The sequence below is a fragment of the Empidonax traillii genome, unplaced genomic scaffold (assembly GCF_003031625.1).
Source record: "Empidonax traillii isolate 1590-97213 ecotype Southwest subspecies unplaced genomic scaffold, ASM303162v1 scaffold293:size840699, whole genome shotgun sequence".
Taxonomy (NCBI): domain Eukaryota; kingdom Metazoa; phylum Chordata; class Aves; order Passeriformes; family Tyrannidae; genus Empidonax; species Empidonax traillii.
In genome coordinates, this window is record NW_020955486.1 from 609,024 (window position 1) to 625,563 (window position 16,540).

The 16,540-nt window shown below is 46.5% G+C and overlaps 1 protein-coding gene across 2 annotated transcripts; it reads right to left on the reverse strand.

Annotated features, from left to right (window-relative positions):
• Positions 1-4,708: 4,708 nt before the first annotated feature.
• REELD1 (reeler domain containing 1) lies at positions 4,709-12,666 on the reverse strand. 2 transcript variants are annotated; one of them, XM_027890649.1, is made up of 7 exons: positions 12,577-12,666; positions 12,209-12,429; positions 11,418-11,640; positions 9,623-9,795; positions 8,636-8,927; positions 7,889-7,952; positions 4,709-5,293 (listed from the first exon to the last, which is right to left on the reverse strand). In XM_027890649.1, exons 2-7 carry the CDS (start codon positions 12,426-12,428, stop codon positions 4,709-4,711), a joined length of 1,557 nt encoding a protein of 518 aa, XP_027746450.1. In that variant the 5' UTR covers position 12,429; positions 12,577-12,666. The 2 variants fall into 2 exon arrangements, with proteins under 2 accessions (XP_027746450.1, XP_027746451.1); XM_027890650.1 differs by lacking the exons at positions 12,209-12,429; positions 12,577-12,666 and adding an exon at positions 11,973-12,146.
• Positions 12,667-16,540: the final 3,874 nt, after the last annotated feature.

Genomic DNA, 16,540 nt, shown 5'->3' on the forward strand with positions numbered 1-16,540 from the left:
ACAGCCAGGCTGATCTTTGACTCGCCTCTGAAACAGCGACACATTTTCTCGACAACAAATTATGCTTTGACATTAGAAGGTGGCAATCTGTAATGGATATTGCAATCTGAAGATTGAAAGAGACTATCTGTGATCTTTGTCCTCAGCCGAGTAAGCTGGAGTCTCTCTTCCCTCCTACACGTTATTTGATTGTGGGACTTAACCTTGGGATGTACTAATAATCATTAGTCAGAGCTGATATATCCGTTACAGGCCTGCCCTGCTTGGGAAGGGAGACATTCTCTGGAACAGCAGTAAATCAGCAAAACATGCACTTAAATATACAGTAAAATGTGGTTTGAGACACAGTCCTTCGTACATCATATAACAAAATGCTTTATTGAGAGAGTCACATACACACTAATGAGGAAAGAGGGCTGCTGAGACGAGACCTGCGAAGGGGAAGCGATTCCGTGGCAGGAGGGAAGCAGGAGAGATCCCTGAGCAGCTCCTGGTCCAAGGGAAGTTGTGACTCGCCAAGTCCTTCCCTGCCCTCCCGTAGTTGATGTGGTGCCTTGGTGGAGCTGGCAGGAAAGAGGGGAAAGGAAAGGAAGGAAGGGAGCCCTGCAGAGCTGTCCAGGCACAATGAGCCTTGAGACCCTGGCAGGGGCAGTGGAGGGGTCCAGCTTGCCAGGAGGAGCGAGGGGTTTGTTCTGCTGCTAACAAGCTTTGCAGGTCAGGTCACCACTTTGTCATTAGTTTTTGCTGCTAAGCAGCTCTTTTTGCAGCTGAATGTTGCAGGAATTGTTAGAGCATCTCCTTTCTTACAGGCATTTCTCATTGTTATTTAAATCCAAGTGAATAAATAACACATGCATCCTTAGCTCTGCCAAGGAACTGGCTGAAGCAGGGGCAGACTCTCAGGGGTGAGGGAGAGGTCAAACCCTCACCCTCGGGAAGGCAGCTCAGGCATCATCTCCCTGTGCTCAGATCGCCAGGGCATGTTCTGATTTTTTTTTTATTCTCTGGGTTCTTGGTCCTGCTGCTTCGCCTCCCTTGGTTTGTGTGGTTTTAAGTAGTTGCAGAAACTGTGCCAAAAGGGCTGGCCAAGCCACCCAGCCAGACCTCCAAAATGCTGGGGCTAGTCCCGCATGGCTCTGGGCGAGCACTGCCTCTACCGAGAGCCTGAGCTCACACATCCCTGCTGACTGTGACAGCTGGACCCACAGGGCCCCGTGGTTTCTCCTGTGACCTGACCAAATCAGTGCGTTTTTGGCTTTTTTGGCATATTAGTGTCAATTCAACCAGTGCAGAAAATGTTCACAATGACTTAACTGTGCTGTTTAATGCAATCTCTCCACATTACATTGAGTGCCACTAATTTGTTGGAGGGCTGCTGTCCTCTACTAACTGCTGTCGGGGTGGGCATCTTTAATAGAGCAGGTGCAGCACTGAGTGAGGCAACATCTTCTCTGATACAGATGGGGAACAGATTTATGGACAGGCTTGAGGATGGGCAAAACATAACTGGTTTCAGATACCATGGAAAAGCAGGAAGAATTAGTGATGGTGTTCTGTGCTCAGCGTGCAGGACTGGTGGCTATGGGGCAGTGGTTTACATTTTTTGTGCAGCAGAGGGAAAGCAGGAATCATGGCGACACGAGATGGGAAAATGAGCGTTCAAGTAAGGGTGTGGTGAATGGGCATGACTATATGCAAGTTAATTCTTTTATTAATTATTATTATTTTTATTTAGGATAGCTCAAGCATTGTAATGGCATCAATAACATGGACTTAAGCCGTAGATGTTTTCACTGCCAAAACTGTGTTTGATGCCTGTTTGACTGGTCGGGAGATAGGCTTAGGATTAGGTGTTCATTATCTGCTTCCCACAGCTTTGGTCAGTAATTCTGACCCAAACCCATGTCACTTTGCTGAGGGATGGCAACCTGACATGGGCCACAGATATGTGCAAGCTGACCTTCACTGGAGGAACTGAGATCCCCAGTTCCAGCAGAACATATGTAACCAACACAGTTGTGCTCCTAGAGAGGAGATAAGGCAAGTCTTTCACTTGTCTCTTCAGTAAATATTAGAATGGTTTGTGCCTTTTTTTCCTAATTTTGTAATATTTTTTCCCTCCAAAATCTGTTCCAAGTGTGAGCACAGATTAATTTCCATGTAAGACAAGTCACTTAGGAATGGGGGGGTGTGAATGGTTTGCCTTTTAATAAATTAATCAGTGCTTGTGTTTTTAACAGCCTTAAGAAGAGATAAAACCTCCGTTCCTCTTGTCATGGCAACTACAATAAACGAAACATCATTCAGAAGTCAAGGAAAAGACACAAGCACTTTAGGTCTCAGCCAAGTCCACAAAGTAGCAAAACTCATTACTAATTCAAAGGAGCTGGATCCCTCAGAGCTCACCATTACTGGCTTTACTAATAATAATACTGGAGCAGCATAAATTTAACAGAAGGCAGAGTTTGGCAGAAGGCAGCGTGGCGTTGAGGTGCCACTATCCTAATCAAACACCTCCATGAGGCCTTCACTTGCTCCAGTCAGCCTGGCAAGAAGCAGTGCTGGGTTGTGAGGAAAGAGCTGGGGAGGCGAAGGTTATGGTTTTATAACTATAGCAGTCTGGTTACATTAAACCTAGAGAGACAGTGGAGGAGGCCACAGATATTTGTAATTTATTCATAAACAGCTATGCCATCATAAGAAACTTTTTAAAACAATATGTGATAGTTCTTAAAGTATTTAAGACTTTGTTGACCTATTTTCTCAGTTAATTAGGATTTATTTTTTTTTTTGGCTGCGTTAACAATGACTTGAATGCAGTCTGCTTTAGTTGTTACACAGTTCAGCTACCCTGGGTTACAGAAACATGATTTCTTTCTGAGACACATGACACAGGAGATGAATGCCATTGTGTCTGGACTTGTATTTAAAAACCTGTAGACTTACTAGTAGGTAGGGCATAAGCTCAACTTATTGAATATGAAACCATTCACCTAACATCCTTTTGAGTCCTAAAACAAATGTCTTTTGAATTACAGTGCTACCCTTGGTTTTTCTGCAGTAGAAGTGCCATGGTGCAGTTACCTTTCTCTTCAAAGTGCAGTGGTTAAGACCATCAAGCTCATCTCTACAAGCTGCATTTGTGAGTACATTTCTTTTCTTACTCATCTATTTTGTCTGCGGTTCACTAGGCCTAGAAGTTAACTTGACAGAAATTTGGCCACGTGTGCAGCACAAAACATTATGTCCCTGATCACAGTACAATAATCTGGTCAGAAACCAATTCTTTCTGAACACTAATAGGAGGCACTATTAGCAAAAGATGCACTCTATTCATCACACTGGGGTTGGAGTAGAGAACTCATCTATGTTCCACCTGTCTCCTCTGAAGTCAATGGCCTTTTAAGGGAGGACATGAGAACAGGGCTTTGACTGACTATCCAGCATGCAGATGGCCAACTAGTTGAAGATTTGCCCTGACAGAGGGGTAAATTGTCACTAGGAAGGCTGTGTGAGCCATCAGGGTCCCATCATTATCTGCTTAGCACAGGGGGAATTGCTGTGGTCTGTGAATTTAGCTGCAGCACCAAAATGTGTCCCCCATTGCATAGCTTGGGGACCACCTGAGCTGATCCCCCCTAGAAAAGGACACCAGAAGGGCCAGTTTCTGCTCTCTGAAAGGCTCTAAAACATGTGTCTCAAGAGGATCATTGTCAAGACTGTTTCTGAATATTTTAAAGTTGCAATAAAATAAGCCTTTACCCTTGCTGTTGTCACTTCTTTTTTAGGAGGTGTCCAGGACTGTAATGTTTTCCAAGGGTGTTTTAGTGGCATCCTGCAGAAAACCACATGGTTGGAGAAAAGTTTATACAAACTCAGAGCACAAGGATGCTGTTAACTTCCCATGCAGCCTTTGCTGGGGATCTTCAAAGTGACCTGTTAAGGATACTTCTCAGTCCGTGTTTCTGCACAGGGTGTTACCAAGCTGGCTCAAAGTAAAAGACTCAGTAAATGCTGCCTGTCAGGCTGCAACAAGCTTCCTCATCAGGTGCAAATGGACAGGAAAGATTTTCTTCCATTTGCACCTGATGAGTAGGCATGTTTTTCCCCCAAAAGCTGGTGTCTGCCACCCTGTGTTTCGCTCCCATGGATCAATTCAGCATTCTTCGAATCAATGTTCTCCACTAATGAGTTACTGCTTTTTTTATTTTCGAATTGAAACTTAAAATCTAATGGCAAATATTTTGTCGTCCAAGAGATACCAGAACCAAACCTGTAAGCTCCTAAATGAGAATGATTGGGTTTATATCAAGAGTTTGTAGTTCCTAGAAAGAAATATAACACTAGAAACTTTTGCTGAGATTAAACAGGAGTCATTACCACAGTGCAGAGGAAGAATTTCTATTTTTGGCTACACCCTTAAGGCAACAGAGGAAGTGTATGTCATGGTTGCAGTGACAGCTAATGAGCAGATATACAATATTAATTGCAGTAAGTGTAACACAGTGAGCAATCTATCAACTTCTATTTTCTCAGCATCTGTATACTTTCGACTAATGCCTGTGTCTGAACATGCTGCTTTGAGTTTGTTTACCTACATGGCAGCACAGAGGAACTAAACCACCACTTCCTATAACCTGTGCTGTGCAGCCTGGGCTATTTTCACCCACCCTGGCCGCTGTAGCACTGCTTTCAGCATTGCAGATGTTCAGATGATCGTCTTCTTCCCGCTGCTCGAGGGGCTGACCCAGTTGTACTCAGCTTGCACCAGCACGAAGCTGTTCTCCTGGATCCTTCGGAAGTGCACCGCCTCCCCGTTTTCCCTGGCGGCGATGCCGGGATCCGGCTCACTGAAGCACACCTCTGTCCGCTTGTGGCAGTGCTGGGCACAGACACAGCGCACGGCAGCTGCCAGTGCCAGGCCCAGCGCGGCCGTGCAGACCAGCAGGATGCCGAGTTGGGCTGCAAGGAGTCGGCTTCCTCTGCCGAGGTCTTCCCCTTTCCCGGGAACAGCAGATTTGGGAGCTGGTCTGGTCACCCATGGCAGAGTATTTCCACCTGCCTCCTCCTTCTTCTCTTCCTCACCCCAGGTGCCAGTCTCCTCTGGCTGCGGTGCCAGCTCTCTTTCTGCCATTTGCCTTGAAGCCAAGGACAAATTGCCAGCAGCACTCTCATCCCCAAACCAGGCTGTGGTTGCAGCAGTGTCATCCAGGTGAGTGTGTACATGCAGGGCAGAGGGAGACGCTGTCACATGCAGGGAGGCTTTTGAGATGGCCCCACTCTCGGTACTTGCCTTTGAAAGGAAGAACACACCAAAATGTGTTTGAGGAGGGAAGAGAAAGGGGATGATTATGTTCTCACTCCCTCATAGTACAGTTCAACTCTGACACCTGTGTGTCCCTCTGACCTTAAAATAACCCTTCTCCATTCCCTGGTTACTCGGTAGCTTTTAGAAAATGAGCCAGATGCAACCCTGCTCCATCCATATCAATTCCCATGGGACAGACAATGCACTGGAGCTGGCCCCAGGGGCAAAGGCAGAGTGGGTTGAAGGGGCAAGGGTGAAGGGCAAAGGTGGAGAGGAAGGTCACTGCTTTGCCTAAGTAAAGGTCCGTGGTTCCTGTTTTTGTGGTGGTATTTTTCACAGCCATAGTTATCACAGAAAAAAATCACTTAATAAACAATTCCCACTTTGAGTGACGCCAGCGTCATGCTGAAAGAGCAGGTGTGATCTTCCCAGCCCAGCTTCATGTTTAGGGTCACATGGGCCTACTAGGCCCTTCTGGGACTGTGGATCGAACCATGGAGCAGAGGGACACAGGAGACTTGGGATGACCTTTGACATCAGTGGTTTTGGGGCAGTCAGATATAACCTGTGAGCTCTTCCCAAAGCCTGCCTTGCTTTCTAAGACTAGAAAGTTTTCTAAGCATAGAAAAGTCTAAGCATAGAAAGTCTAAGCACAGCCAGTTTGAAATCTTCTGCCTCTCTGTGTTGCTTAATCACCCATTTCACAGGGAATTACTGTTCTTGTCTGCTCCTGTTTCTAGGGACTGCCTGGTTCCATGCACCTTATTTTATCTGTCACAAAATGACAGCCACTCCATGCCAGTTCTGCAGCCCAGGCTTTGCATCAGGTGTTATCCAAGATTGACTGGGAAACAATCATACAATTTAGGAGGCCCCCAATGAATTTTTCCATTCCCACTGTGCATCTGAGCCCCCATCCAAAACCTGCAAAACATACTGGAGTTTTTTTCCTTTGGCTCCAGTGAGACTTGGATCTGGCCCTCAGTAACTGGCACCTCTCCAGCCTGTCCAGCCCAGCAGGCTTTTTCACACATCTATTAATTACACCAGAGAAACTCTCACCCTCTACCATCATTAGCGATTTCTAAGGTTTCCTGGGAAGACAGTGTGACAGGAGCACAAAGCTGAGGTAGGAGCCCTGGCAAGCTGTGAAGCAAAGTAATGGAGGGTCAGAGCATCCTTTGTGGAAGAGACAGTTCCTGAAGGTGCTAGTAAAATACAGCAGTAAATAGAAGACTTTCAGTGGCTGAACCGCGAACTGTAAAGTAGCTGGCTGGTGAAGTTAGGATTGCATGTGTATGGATCACTTGCCCTCAAAATGCAAACAGCATACTGTGAGGATATACTGTAGGATTTGGGACTTGGGTATAGAAAATGGAATTTCCTCGCAAGTCCTTGCCCTATTTCACCTCGTTTCTCCTTTCTTTTCATACTCCTTCTCTTCATTCTTGCCTAATTTTCCAATATTTTTATTTCATTATTTCCTTGTCTTGCCTCATGCAATAACTCTTTCTTTTCTTTGTTTCTATCTTCTGCCATTTCTCCACTTCTCTCCGTGACTATGCCAGGTGCTCAGGGTACACATCTTTCCTTTACTTGTACTCTGTTCTCTGCTCCTTCCTAAATATTTCTGCCTCATTCTCTGCTGTATGTCTCCTTCTTCTTTTATTTTCTGTGAGGTTATTTCTCTTCCTCCTGTGGCATCCTGCAACTCAGATCTAATTCTTTACTTTCTTTGCATTTTTCTTCTCTCCATCCTCTGCTGAGTGCCTACTGTTAACACTGTAACTGTGTCTCTAAGCTATCCCTGCTTTCCACTAGTTCCCATCTGAGCATTCTCTCTCTCTCTCTCCACAGCCCTGGTATTCTCTGGTTTCTCTCCCTCCTCTGTTCTCCACTTAATTCCTCAGATGCCCTCCTCGTTCCCACATCTCCTTCCACATGTACAGCTGCCCCACTCCCCTTAGGCTTCAGTCCTTTCACTGCTTTCTGGGCTTCCTGTCATGACATCACCCCTTCCTGAAAGGTGCTTTCAGCCACTTATCCTGCCTGCCAGCTCCTGCTCTTCCAGCTGTCTCTGGTGAGTGCACCCCATGCCTGTGGTTAACCCCACCACCACGTCTGCCTTTCTGACCCATCCAGCCTCAGAAAGCACAGAGCTTCTTGGCCATCCCTGGGAAAAATTAGGTCTTCGACCTCTTGTAGATTTCTTGGGTGGTATCTATCCAGCACCCCTGGAAAGGAACATCTCAGCCTTCCACAGGAATAAAACACAGGTTTCCAGCCCAGTAACACCCAGTAGTCATGTCAACATATGGGAAAGCTGTTTTAGATTTTTTTTACAGTGGGACTCTTAAAACCCAGGCAGTGGGTTCAAAAGAAAAACCTAAAAAGGGATATAAAAACTACTTTCCAGTTAAAGTAAAAATAATTAAAACTTTTAACTGGCTCAGCATAGTTTTAGCCACTTAGCTCTGCAGGCTGCTTGGTGCTGTAACAGTGTAGAGAGGTTTTATCCTCAATCTTCTCTTAGATCTTTTTGTCCTTGGAGGAGGCGTCCTCCCTGACCCCACTGCTTACCTGCCTGTGGTCTGTACACGTCAAACACAAGCGTGGGGTGGCAGCGCTGGCATTGCTTCCTGCTCTGAGACATGGACAGAGGAAAGGCAGGGTTAGTAAGTGAGACCTATCCCCATGGCTTGCATGGGAATCCTTGTTTCTCACACCACCAAGAAGTGTGCCGCTCCTTAGAGCATTTTTGGGACATGTGCAGTCAACACAGACCATACGGGCTGTATTTTTAATAATGCCTGATCATTTACTCCTATCCTCATCGTTTTCACCCACAGGATGAAATGTTGCATGAAAGTTCATGTAGCCCAAACCTCCTAAGACTTCTGAGCAGACAACCTCAATCCCAAATTTCAGAATTGTTTTGCATCCTTTTTCCCTTTTCCCTGCAGATGGAGAAATAGGTCTGCTGAGTTCACTGTTTCATTGAAAATATGCACTGCATGCACTTTTAGAGATATATTCTGGCAGCCAGTAGTTCTTATCACATTTTTCTGCCACTTGGCCAGTCCTCCACTGGGCTGAGCAGAGCAGCGTTGGGTTCTTAGGAGTTTTGGATATTCTCCCTGTCACTGTCTGTCATGTGCAATCTCCACAGGATTATGTCTCAAACTCCCTGCAAGTAAACACCATCTTGCCTCCCCCTCAGATGCAGACACCTTCCTACACAGACCCTTGTTCATCTGCAGGGAAACTAGTACTATTTTCCTTCCCTATAAGGACTGGAGAAATAGCTCTTCCCACCACCGAGTTTACCCATTAGAGGTGCTGAAGCTGGAGGCATTGTTCTGGGTGAGGAAACCTTGTGAGGCATCCACCGTGCCAGCTTCTTGGGTGAGAATGGACGGCTCCAGTGCTCGGCCTCTGGACCTGATGCTCCCACCGGACACAGCCCGTGAAGTCCGTGCTGGCTGCTTTGGCTCAACAATGGGATGGGCATCTGACCCGACACCAAAACCTGGCTCTGATGCTGGTGTTGCCACGATGCCAGTGGGGCTGGAAGGCGGTGCTGGGGTGTGCAGGGGGACGCCTGCGGGAGAGGTGGGACCTTGTCCAGCAGGGAGACAAAACAAAGAGCAAGGAGAGAGGAGCAGAAGTTTCTTGTCTTTGGTTTGTTTATTTCAAATCCCACTCAGTGCCAACACTTGCCAGGAAGGTTCGTAATAGTGAGTCTTTTGTTTTCATGTCACTTGTTTTTAAGAGGGAGCCCAGATGAAAATTAAAGCAGCAAAGCTCTCTGCTCATGTTATGGTCCAGTGAAATAATTAAAACTCAGTCTTACTGCCATGACAAAAATGCTGAGAAATACATCTGCTTTGGGTATAAGTAAATTCATGGGGCTTCTTACTGACCAAAGGCTGCATAAGTACAACTAAATATATACCTCAGGAGCAACAGTCACATTTAAAGACAAATATGTTCCTCTGCTTAGACAACATTACTAATTGCACTTCCTTATCTTCAAAAGCTGGGATTTTAGGTAAAGTATGTTGTACATTAGGGTTTGCATTGAATCATAAGATCTGGCAACCCTGTTTAAGTTTCCGGTACCCTCCCTGGAACTGGCTCCATCACTTCAAATGCTGACCCATGCCCTCACTTCAAGGAGCTCACTGCGGCCATCACTGATCTCCTTGGTGGCCACAGGAGTTAAACAGGTCCCCCCAGCTTGTTTGGGTCACTTGTGTTCAACAATTGCACAGAATAAGCTGTAAATCTACTCTGCAGGAAGCAAACCCGTACCTTTGCTTGCCGTACCTGGGGGGTGTGTGTCAGCTGGTCCCTGCAAGGGCACAGGGGCTGCGGTGTCGGGCTTCTTGCCACTGCCAGCATGTGTTTTGTTTTGCCCCCCCTGAGCCACGATAGCAGATTCAATCTTTGCCCAGTAAACAAAGTATGACTGGACTATGGAGATGCTGTTAAAACATAATTAGGCAAGAATTTATTGGCTCTGTAGCATTAATAAAACATCTGACTGTTTAGCTAATCACAAAGACTGCTTTAATCTGAAGAGAGAACGGATGCAAAAGTATTTTAAAGGATTAGCCTGTCATACATTTTCTATTACAAATAAAAGATACCAGGTCCCATAAGAAAGATTCGGGGTGAAGAATCACCACCCATAATTAAGATCAGCCCAAAATGTGTGGGAACTTAAATAAAAAGAAATAAGAAAAGCTCTATTACATTCACCATGTTGATAGAGGTACATTTGTAAAACTTGGACTAGCTCTGCTTATAATCTTCCGTAGGCAGGGAAACAACAGTGGTATTTACTAATTAAAACAAGTCAATGTAACTTGTACAAACATCAGAATAGGTAAGGGCAAAAAAAGTCTCTCTTCTCAGCCCTCTGATATTTGAGCTTGCCTAATCCTCTGCTTTTTGTCAGGTGCCAAAACTGCATTGGCCAACCTTTAACTGTTCACCCAGAGAGGCTGGGTGATTTAAGCTGGAGATTTTGGGAGAATTTCAGCTCAGATTGGTCAGCTGCTTCTGAGAGTTAGCTAAGGGGAAACCAGTTTGGGTTTTCCTGTGCCAGATGATTCTTACAAGCTATTTTTAAGCCTAACAAGGAGTTTTTTCCAGATGCTGTGATAGGGAAAAAAGGGAGAAGCTATCAGAAGTCATCTTGGAGGGTCAAAAGCCAAAGGGGGAAGGAAGTATCAGAGCAGGTGTCTAGGACTAGGTGTTGCTGGATTTTATTTGAGTTTATTTGTTTGGTTGAGCTCTATATGTCTTTAATAGTATTTTCAGATTTAAAACAATGACCAAAAAGTGGAAATTCCAAGCAGCAATATTTCTGTTTCAGTGAATTTTTACTGAATCATGATGAGGTGCACAAGCCACAGCACTCACCAGGATGCTTATGTTTTGGGAAGCAGCCAAGGATCTGGCCAAGCAGCTTCTAAGTGGTTTTGTAAACTCAAAAAATAACAATTTAATCTCTTTCAAAATGAAAACCTGCTGTGCTTCCTCTAAGACAGTCAGTTAGAAGACTTTCTATTTCACTCCAGATCAGAAACAAACTACTTGAAGGGTTTGGAACTTTACTGCAAAACAGAGATGACAAGTTTGACAGAGTGCTCACTCTCTTTTTAATGTGAATAGTTCTATTTACATTTTACTTTTTTTAAAAGTACTAATTTTTAATTGTTTTTTAAGAGATCATATACGAGATTATCCTGTAGGCAGGGAAGTCCTATGGGCTGTGTTATTTACAAAGACAGACAATATCATCACAGTTCTGTCTTTATGCCTTAATATTTCTATTTCCTAAATGCCTAAGCTGTCATCTTCCAGTGTATTTGTTCTGAGAAAATAGTGACCATGTAAATAAAAAAGCAGCACTACCCAGCAGATATTAATGGTGATTTATGTACCAGCTGGGATAGTGTGGCGGCATTTGGTAAGTATTTAGCTGTACTGGCTTCAAGATACAATAAATCACTTTGCTGGACAAGCATGATAGAAAAATAAAGCCAAGCCTTTAAACTGAGAGGACACAAATTCTGGTTAGGAACCAGCACATCCTTACAAAAACTTGATGTCTCCAATGGGTTGGTCTGGTGCTTTCCATACAAAGGACAGGTTTCTCTTCAGTGACTTGTCCGAGTGGGTGACAGTGTCCCCATCTTCAAAACAAGTCAGCAGCTTGGAACCAGGAGGCATGAAGATGAATGTGCCAGCGATTTCGTTGTTGAACACTTTGCGAGCTTGGAGCATAAAGCCCATATAATCCCGGGTGCTCCTCACTGTCACTGGAAGACAAAACATGGGACAGAAGGGATTTGTCTTGTAGTTATGGAGTGAATTGTCTGCAATGGATTTTCCAGTGATAGCATGGAAACCAAAAGAAAACCTTGGGCAACAACACTGAAAACACCTCAGGAGCAGTGATGATGGGAACAGGACACACTGCCAATGGTGCCTAAGAGACAGGTGAGTCACCTAGACCCCTTTGTGTGGTGCAGAGGAGCAGGGAAGGTGACTTTACCCTCTGGAAGTGCTCTTCATTTGCCATTGCATGTAATGAGGTCTGGTATGGTTAAACACAGTTGAGATAAATCCCCCCCAAAGCACCCAAACCTACCAGCTGCCCCCAGCAAACAGTTGGTCTGCAACATGATGAAAACCTGGAGTCAACCATCACCTGAGAAACCTAGTGTTGCAAACAGAATTCCTCTGTTAATATATTCATTTCCTCATGATGAGAGGGGTGGCGTAGCTCACTCAGACCAGTTATACCTCTTCCCTGAGCTTACAAAGATTCCTGCCATCACTAGGGATTAGTTATGTATTTCTCAGATGCAGGAAGCTGTTCCTTACCTGGAACTTTGTCCCCTGGGAAGTAAAAGGACATGTTGGTGTGGACAGTGATGTAGTTGCTGTTGGGGCTGTGCAGCTGCACTCGGAGGTGCCTGGGTATCATGTCAGCGCAGGCAGAAAGGCTCGCGCCGTGCGAGAAGGCGGCCGCGCAGGAGACCAAGCACAGGGTGGTGCATGCCCAGCCAACAATGGCAGTGTGGGCTCTCCTGCCATCCTCCATCCTACAGCAAGAAACAGTGTGGAGGTTCACTTCAAAGCAGTGGCTTCAGCAGCCTGTGAGCCCATCTGGTGCCATTGATTTAGCTGATCTGCAGAACCACCCTTCCCACAGGGTTTAAACAAAGGAAAAAAAATGATCTTTGAGGCACCTGGAGCCACTTTTGAATCCACAGCATTCACATTCCGAAGTGATTGTTGAGGCTGGAAGGAAAGAGGCCCCACAGGAGGATATATTTCTTGTGAAGTTGCCTGTGGAGGGAGCAGTCAGGGAAGATTTGCTCTAAAAAGTCCTGTGGGCTTTAGGAGGAGGAGGAGAAGGCTCTGTACAGCCACGCTCAGCACACTCCAGTATTCCCAGCCCAAACATACAATCTGATCAATGGGGAAAACACCTGCCCTTAGACCTGCAGAGCTGCTGCAGACCCCCGTTACATGTGGGGTTGGTGCCCAGAGCAGAGCCTCTCCCTGCCTGCCATCTCAGAGCCATGTCCCTGCGCTGACAGCACGTGGCTGCCCCTCACACTGTGCTGCTTGTGACCATTGGACCCCTGTCTGGACACCCAGCAGCATTTAGGCTTGTCCTTCTCAATCAGGGCTTGCTGTAGCTGGCAAGACAGTAGTGAAGACAGTCTTTGAAGTCAGAGTTGGAACCCTGAGATAACTTGGTGGCAGTTTTGGCTATTACCAAGATTTCTCTTTATTCTCAAGTTTTTAATCCAAACTAGCATTTTTTTCTCGACACAATTCACAGTTTAATATTTGGTTTTCTGCAGCTTTAGTACCTCATGGCTTTGGTGGCTGGCACAAAACACATTTCCAGATAAACTGGAGTATTGTGTTACTCTGATTTTTTAAAATGCACTTTAGAAAGTGAAGCTGAAGGATGAGCCTAGGGTATTTGTTGTAATGGAAATTATAAGGCAGGTGGTTCAGATTTTAATGGAGTGCTTTCTAACATCTTTTTTTTTTTTTTGTGCCTTAGATTTCATTACATCTTAGGTAGGTGTAAATGAATCAGAGGAAACCAGAGGCTGAGGAGGTCTAGCTTACACCTCCCTCTCTAGCATTTCTAAAACTTGCCAGCTGACTAACAAACCACCACTGCACATGAAATTGTTCATGCCTGGACTGAAGCAGCAAGCAGATGGATGCAGTTTAACCTTCCACAGCCAAGCATCCTGCCACTCCAACCAGTTACATGCCAGAAGATGCTTGTGGGAGTCACAGGAGCCTTTGCTAACTATTCCAGCCCCTGGTGGACCAGCAGCAGGATGCCTGCTCCTCCCACAGCCAGCCGCTCCTCTGGGCACACATAAACCTCTCTTGCTGGATACGATTTCTCACACGAGCTTATGGAAGTACCCCTGAGCAGCAGCTCTTTCCCTCGGGTGTTTCCCAGAGTGTGTCACCTTTCCCTATCCGACCCCCAGCTGCCCTCCTGTGCCCATCATGGCAGGGGAGCAATGCTCTGCTCCCCAGGGCTGCCCAGTCTTGCCATCGCTTACCTTGGGACACGAGTGCTGCCGGGCTCACTGCCTCTACTGCCCTCCCAGCCCGCTGGAGACCCATCCTTTCAGGGACCTTCTTCTCTCCCTCCTCTAATGGGAAGCGCAGCAGCTGTTACTGCTAATACCCACCACCCACAGCAGCTCGCTGCCAGTGCCCAAATCCTGCCTTAATCATATTAGTTTTTCTCTTCACATTCCACTCCCTTTTTTTTTCTTCTTTTTTTTTTTTTTTTTTTTTTTTTAAATCTCCAAGCTTCTGCAACGAAAACAAAGGCAACTAGTGGAGGGAGGGGGGGCACAGCAAGTCTCAGGGTTTGTGTGGGATGCCCTGGAACTCCTTTGATTGGACTTTTGCTTCCCTGTTACCCACCCCACACACATCTCCCCCCTTTTTGTGCTGAAGCAAAGCAAAGCCACACTGGCTCCCTTCATGACCCCCAAGCAGTGTGCCCTGTCTCTCACACTTACATGGGATTAATTTTGGCAGTAAAAGCAGAATTTTGCTAGAAAGGCTGGGAAGGCACATCCCATGCGCCAACCCTTCCAGAAGGAGCCATCAACACCCCCCATATCTGCCAAAGCCAGCACAGGGGACTAAACACCTGGTATGTGTGACTGTCCCCCGGCACAAGAACTGTATTTAAGTCCAGGCTGTCAGCCCTACTCTTTGCTCGAGCTATGCTGCAGCTGTGTTGGCAGAAAGTCGTGGAGCTGATCCTGTCTCTGGGCTTCCCAGCTCCTCCTCGTATCCACCTCATCACTGCAGACTGTTCTGGTGCTCTGGTGATCAAGACTCCCAGCCGAACCCAGCCACTGTCACCCAGCCCATCCCGCCCCCTGACAGTGGCTCGTTGCTCGCAACAGATGAAAATTAGGGTCTAATTCATCATCAAAGCTGCCACCAGGAGATGCTGAACAAACCGCTGGCAGCTTGTGGCTCCAAGTAGGGCTGAATGAATGGAATAAGAACCCCATCAGCTGTCTGGCCTTTCTTCAGCCAACAGAGGCAGTGTCAGGTGTCCCAGGGCCACTGGGAGGAGGGCTGGCCCTGTGGTGCAAGAAAGTTATTTAAGACGGATGGGTAAAAGAGTGCTTGGGGCCCTTTAGTCCTTCTCCTCCCCCTTCTTGGATAAATATGGGTCTGACGGCAGAATGAGTTCATGCTGGTGCTTGGGCCGCTGTCCCAGCAGGATACCACTGCTCTGTCCTGTGCCATGACCAAAGAGGATACACCAACGCACAGGCAACACCACTGGGTTTTGTTTCTGCAGCTCCAGCAGTACCCTAAGTTTAATCTTGCATGGAGTCTGACTAGTGTGGGAGTCTGTCCAGTGTGGACATCCTGGTGGCCTCTGCCTAGGGCATCTCCCAAAAACTGGAGGCAAGCTTGCAGATGCCCCACTTACCAGCACTTTTCCCATCAGCCTGCCCTGCTCTACAGCCTGTCCTTCGGAAGTGACACAAGATGCTGGGCTGGCACTGAGCTACTCCTGCTGACAGCCCAGCTCTCAGCTGTTCAACTGGTTGGAAAATATGGGAACTGGTGGTACTGGGCTCTCATTAGTCAGCTCTCCTCTGTGGTTGAAAGAGGCCGTAAAGTTACCAACGAATTTCAAGATACAGTGTAAGTCTTGTAGTTTTCTTTCCTTTTGTCAGTGGAAGCAGAGTGTAGTTCAGGGAAGGGAGGAAAAGTTTATTGCTTCTGTTCCAGCTTGTAACTGCCCATTCTTCATATACAGAAGAGAATACCTTTATGCTGCATCAATGAGTAATCCTTTCCTGAAACCAGACAGTCTCTTATGCTTTTCCTTACTAACTTATTCCTAGGCTAAACCATCCCTTGCTTATAATAAGCAGTAGCTCCAGACTTCTGACAATTCGCAGGAGAAATGCCAAACACATTACAGCCATTCTGGCACAATGGCCAGGTCTGAAAACAGCATTCCATGTGAGTGCAGGTCTTTGCATCATGGCACACTGTTACAGCATTGCATTGTCTTCTTCAGCTGCTGCCCCGCATTTGGCACACATTTCCTTTATGCCAGCTCAAGCGAGAACCATTTCTCTACTGGCTTCCACCTGAAAAGAGGGGAAAAGCAGCAGAGAGCAGGCACTGAAATAGCGGTGTTGGGTGTTCCCTGGGCTCCATGCAAAGCTATGGGCAGAAGGGAGAAGAGGCTCAAAGAAATGAGGCTCAGATCCAACCTCTCTGTAACAGCATAGCATGAAGGGCGGTGCTGAACTGCCTCTGCTACTTTCAAGGCTGCAGCAGCAACTGGCAGGGCAAGACATGTTGCTGTATGCAGGTTTAGCAGCACCAGTCAGCAGAGCTGCACAACACTGCCTGGTTAATTGCTGGGCTGCTCTGAAAGACAGCCCTGTGCAGCATTCATCCTCACTGCCTGCTCTCAAGCAGAGGAACTCACTGGCTTCAAAGCTGCTCTCAAACCAAATGTCAGAACCATCTCCTGCTCAGGGATGGAAAAAGCCTGTCACAGTCATTACCGTGACACAGGCACCTACCAGCAGCCTCCAACTGCACTTTCAAATGCCAAGTGACAGGCAGATGTTTGCACTAAGAAATATAGCCCTCTCAGAGCCTCTG

Coding starts and splice junctions, on each gene's coding strand:
- REELD1 (XM_027890649.1), bottom strand. CDS start 12,428: ATGGAGGATGGCAGGAGAGCCCACACTGCCATTGTTGGCTGGGCATGC. Junction 11,641..12,208: donor CCCAGGGGACAAAGTTCCAG/GTAAGGAACAGC, acceptor TTTGTCTTCCAG/TGACAGTGAGGAGCACCCGG. Junction 9,796..11,417: donor ATTGGAGACATCAAGTTTTT/GTAAGGATGTGC, acceptor ATGTTTTAACAG/CATCTCCATAGTCCAGTCAT.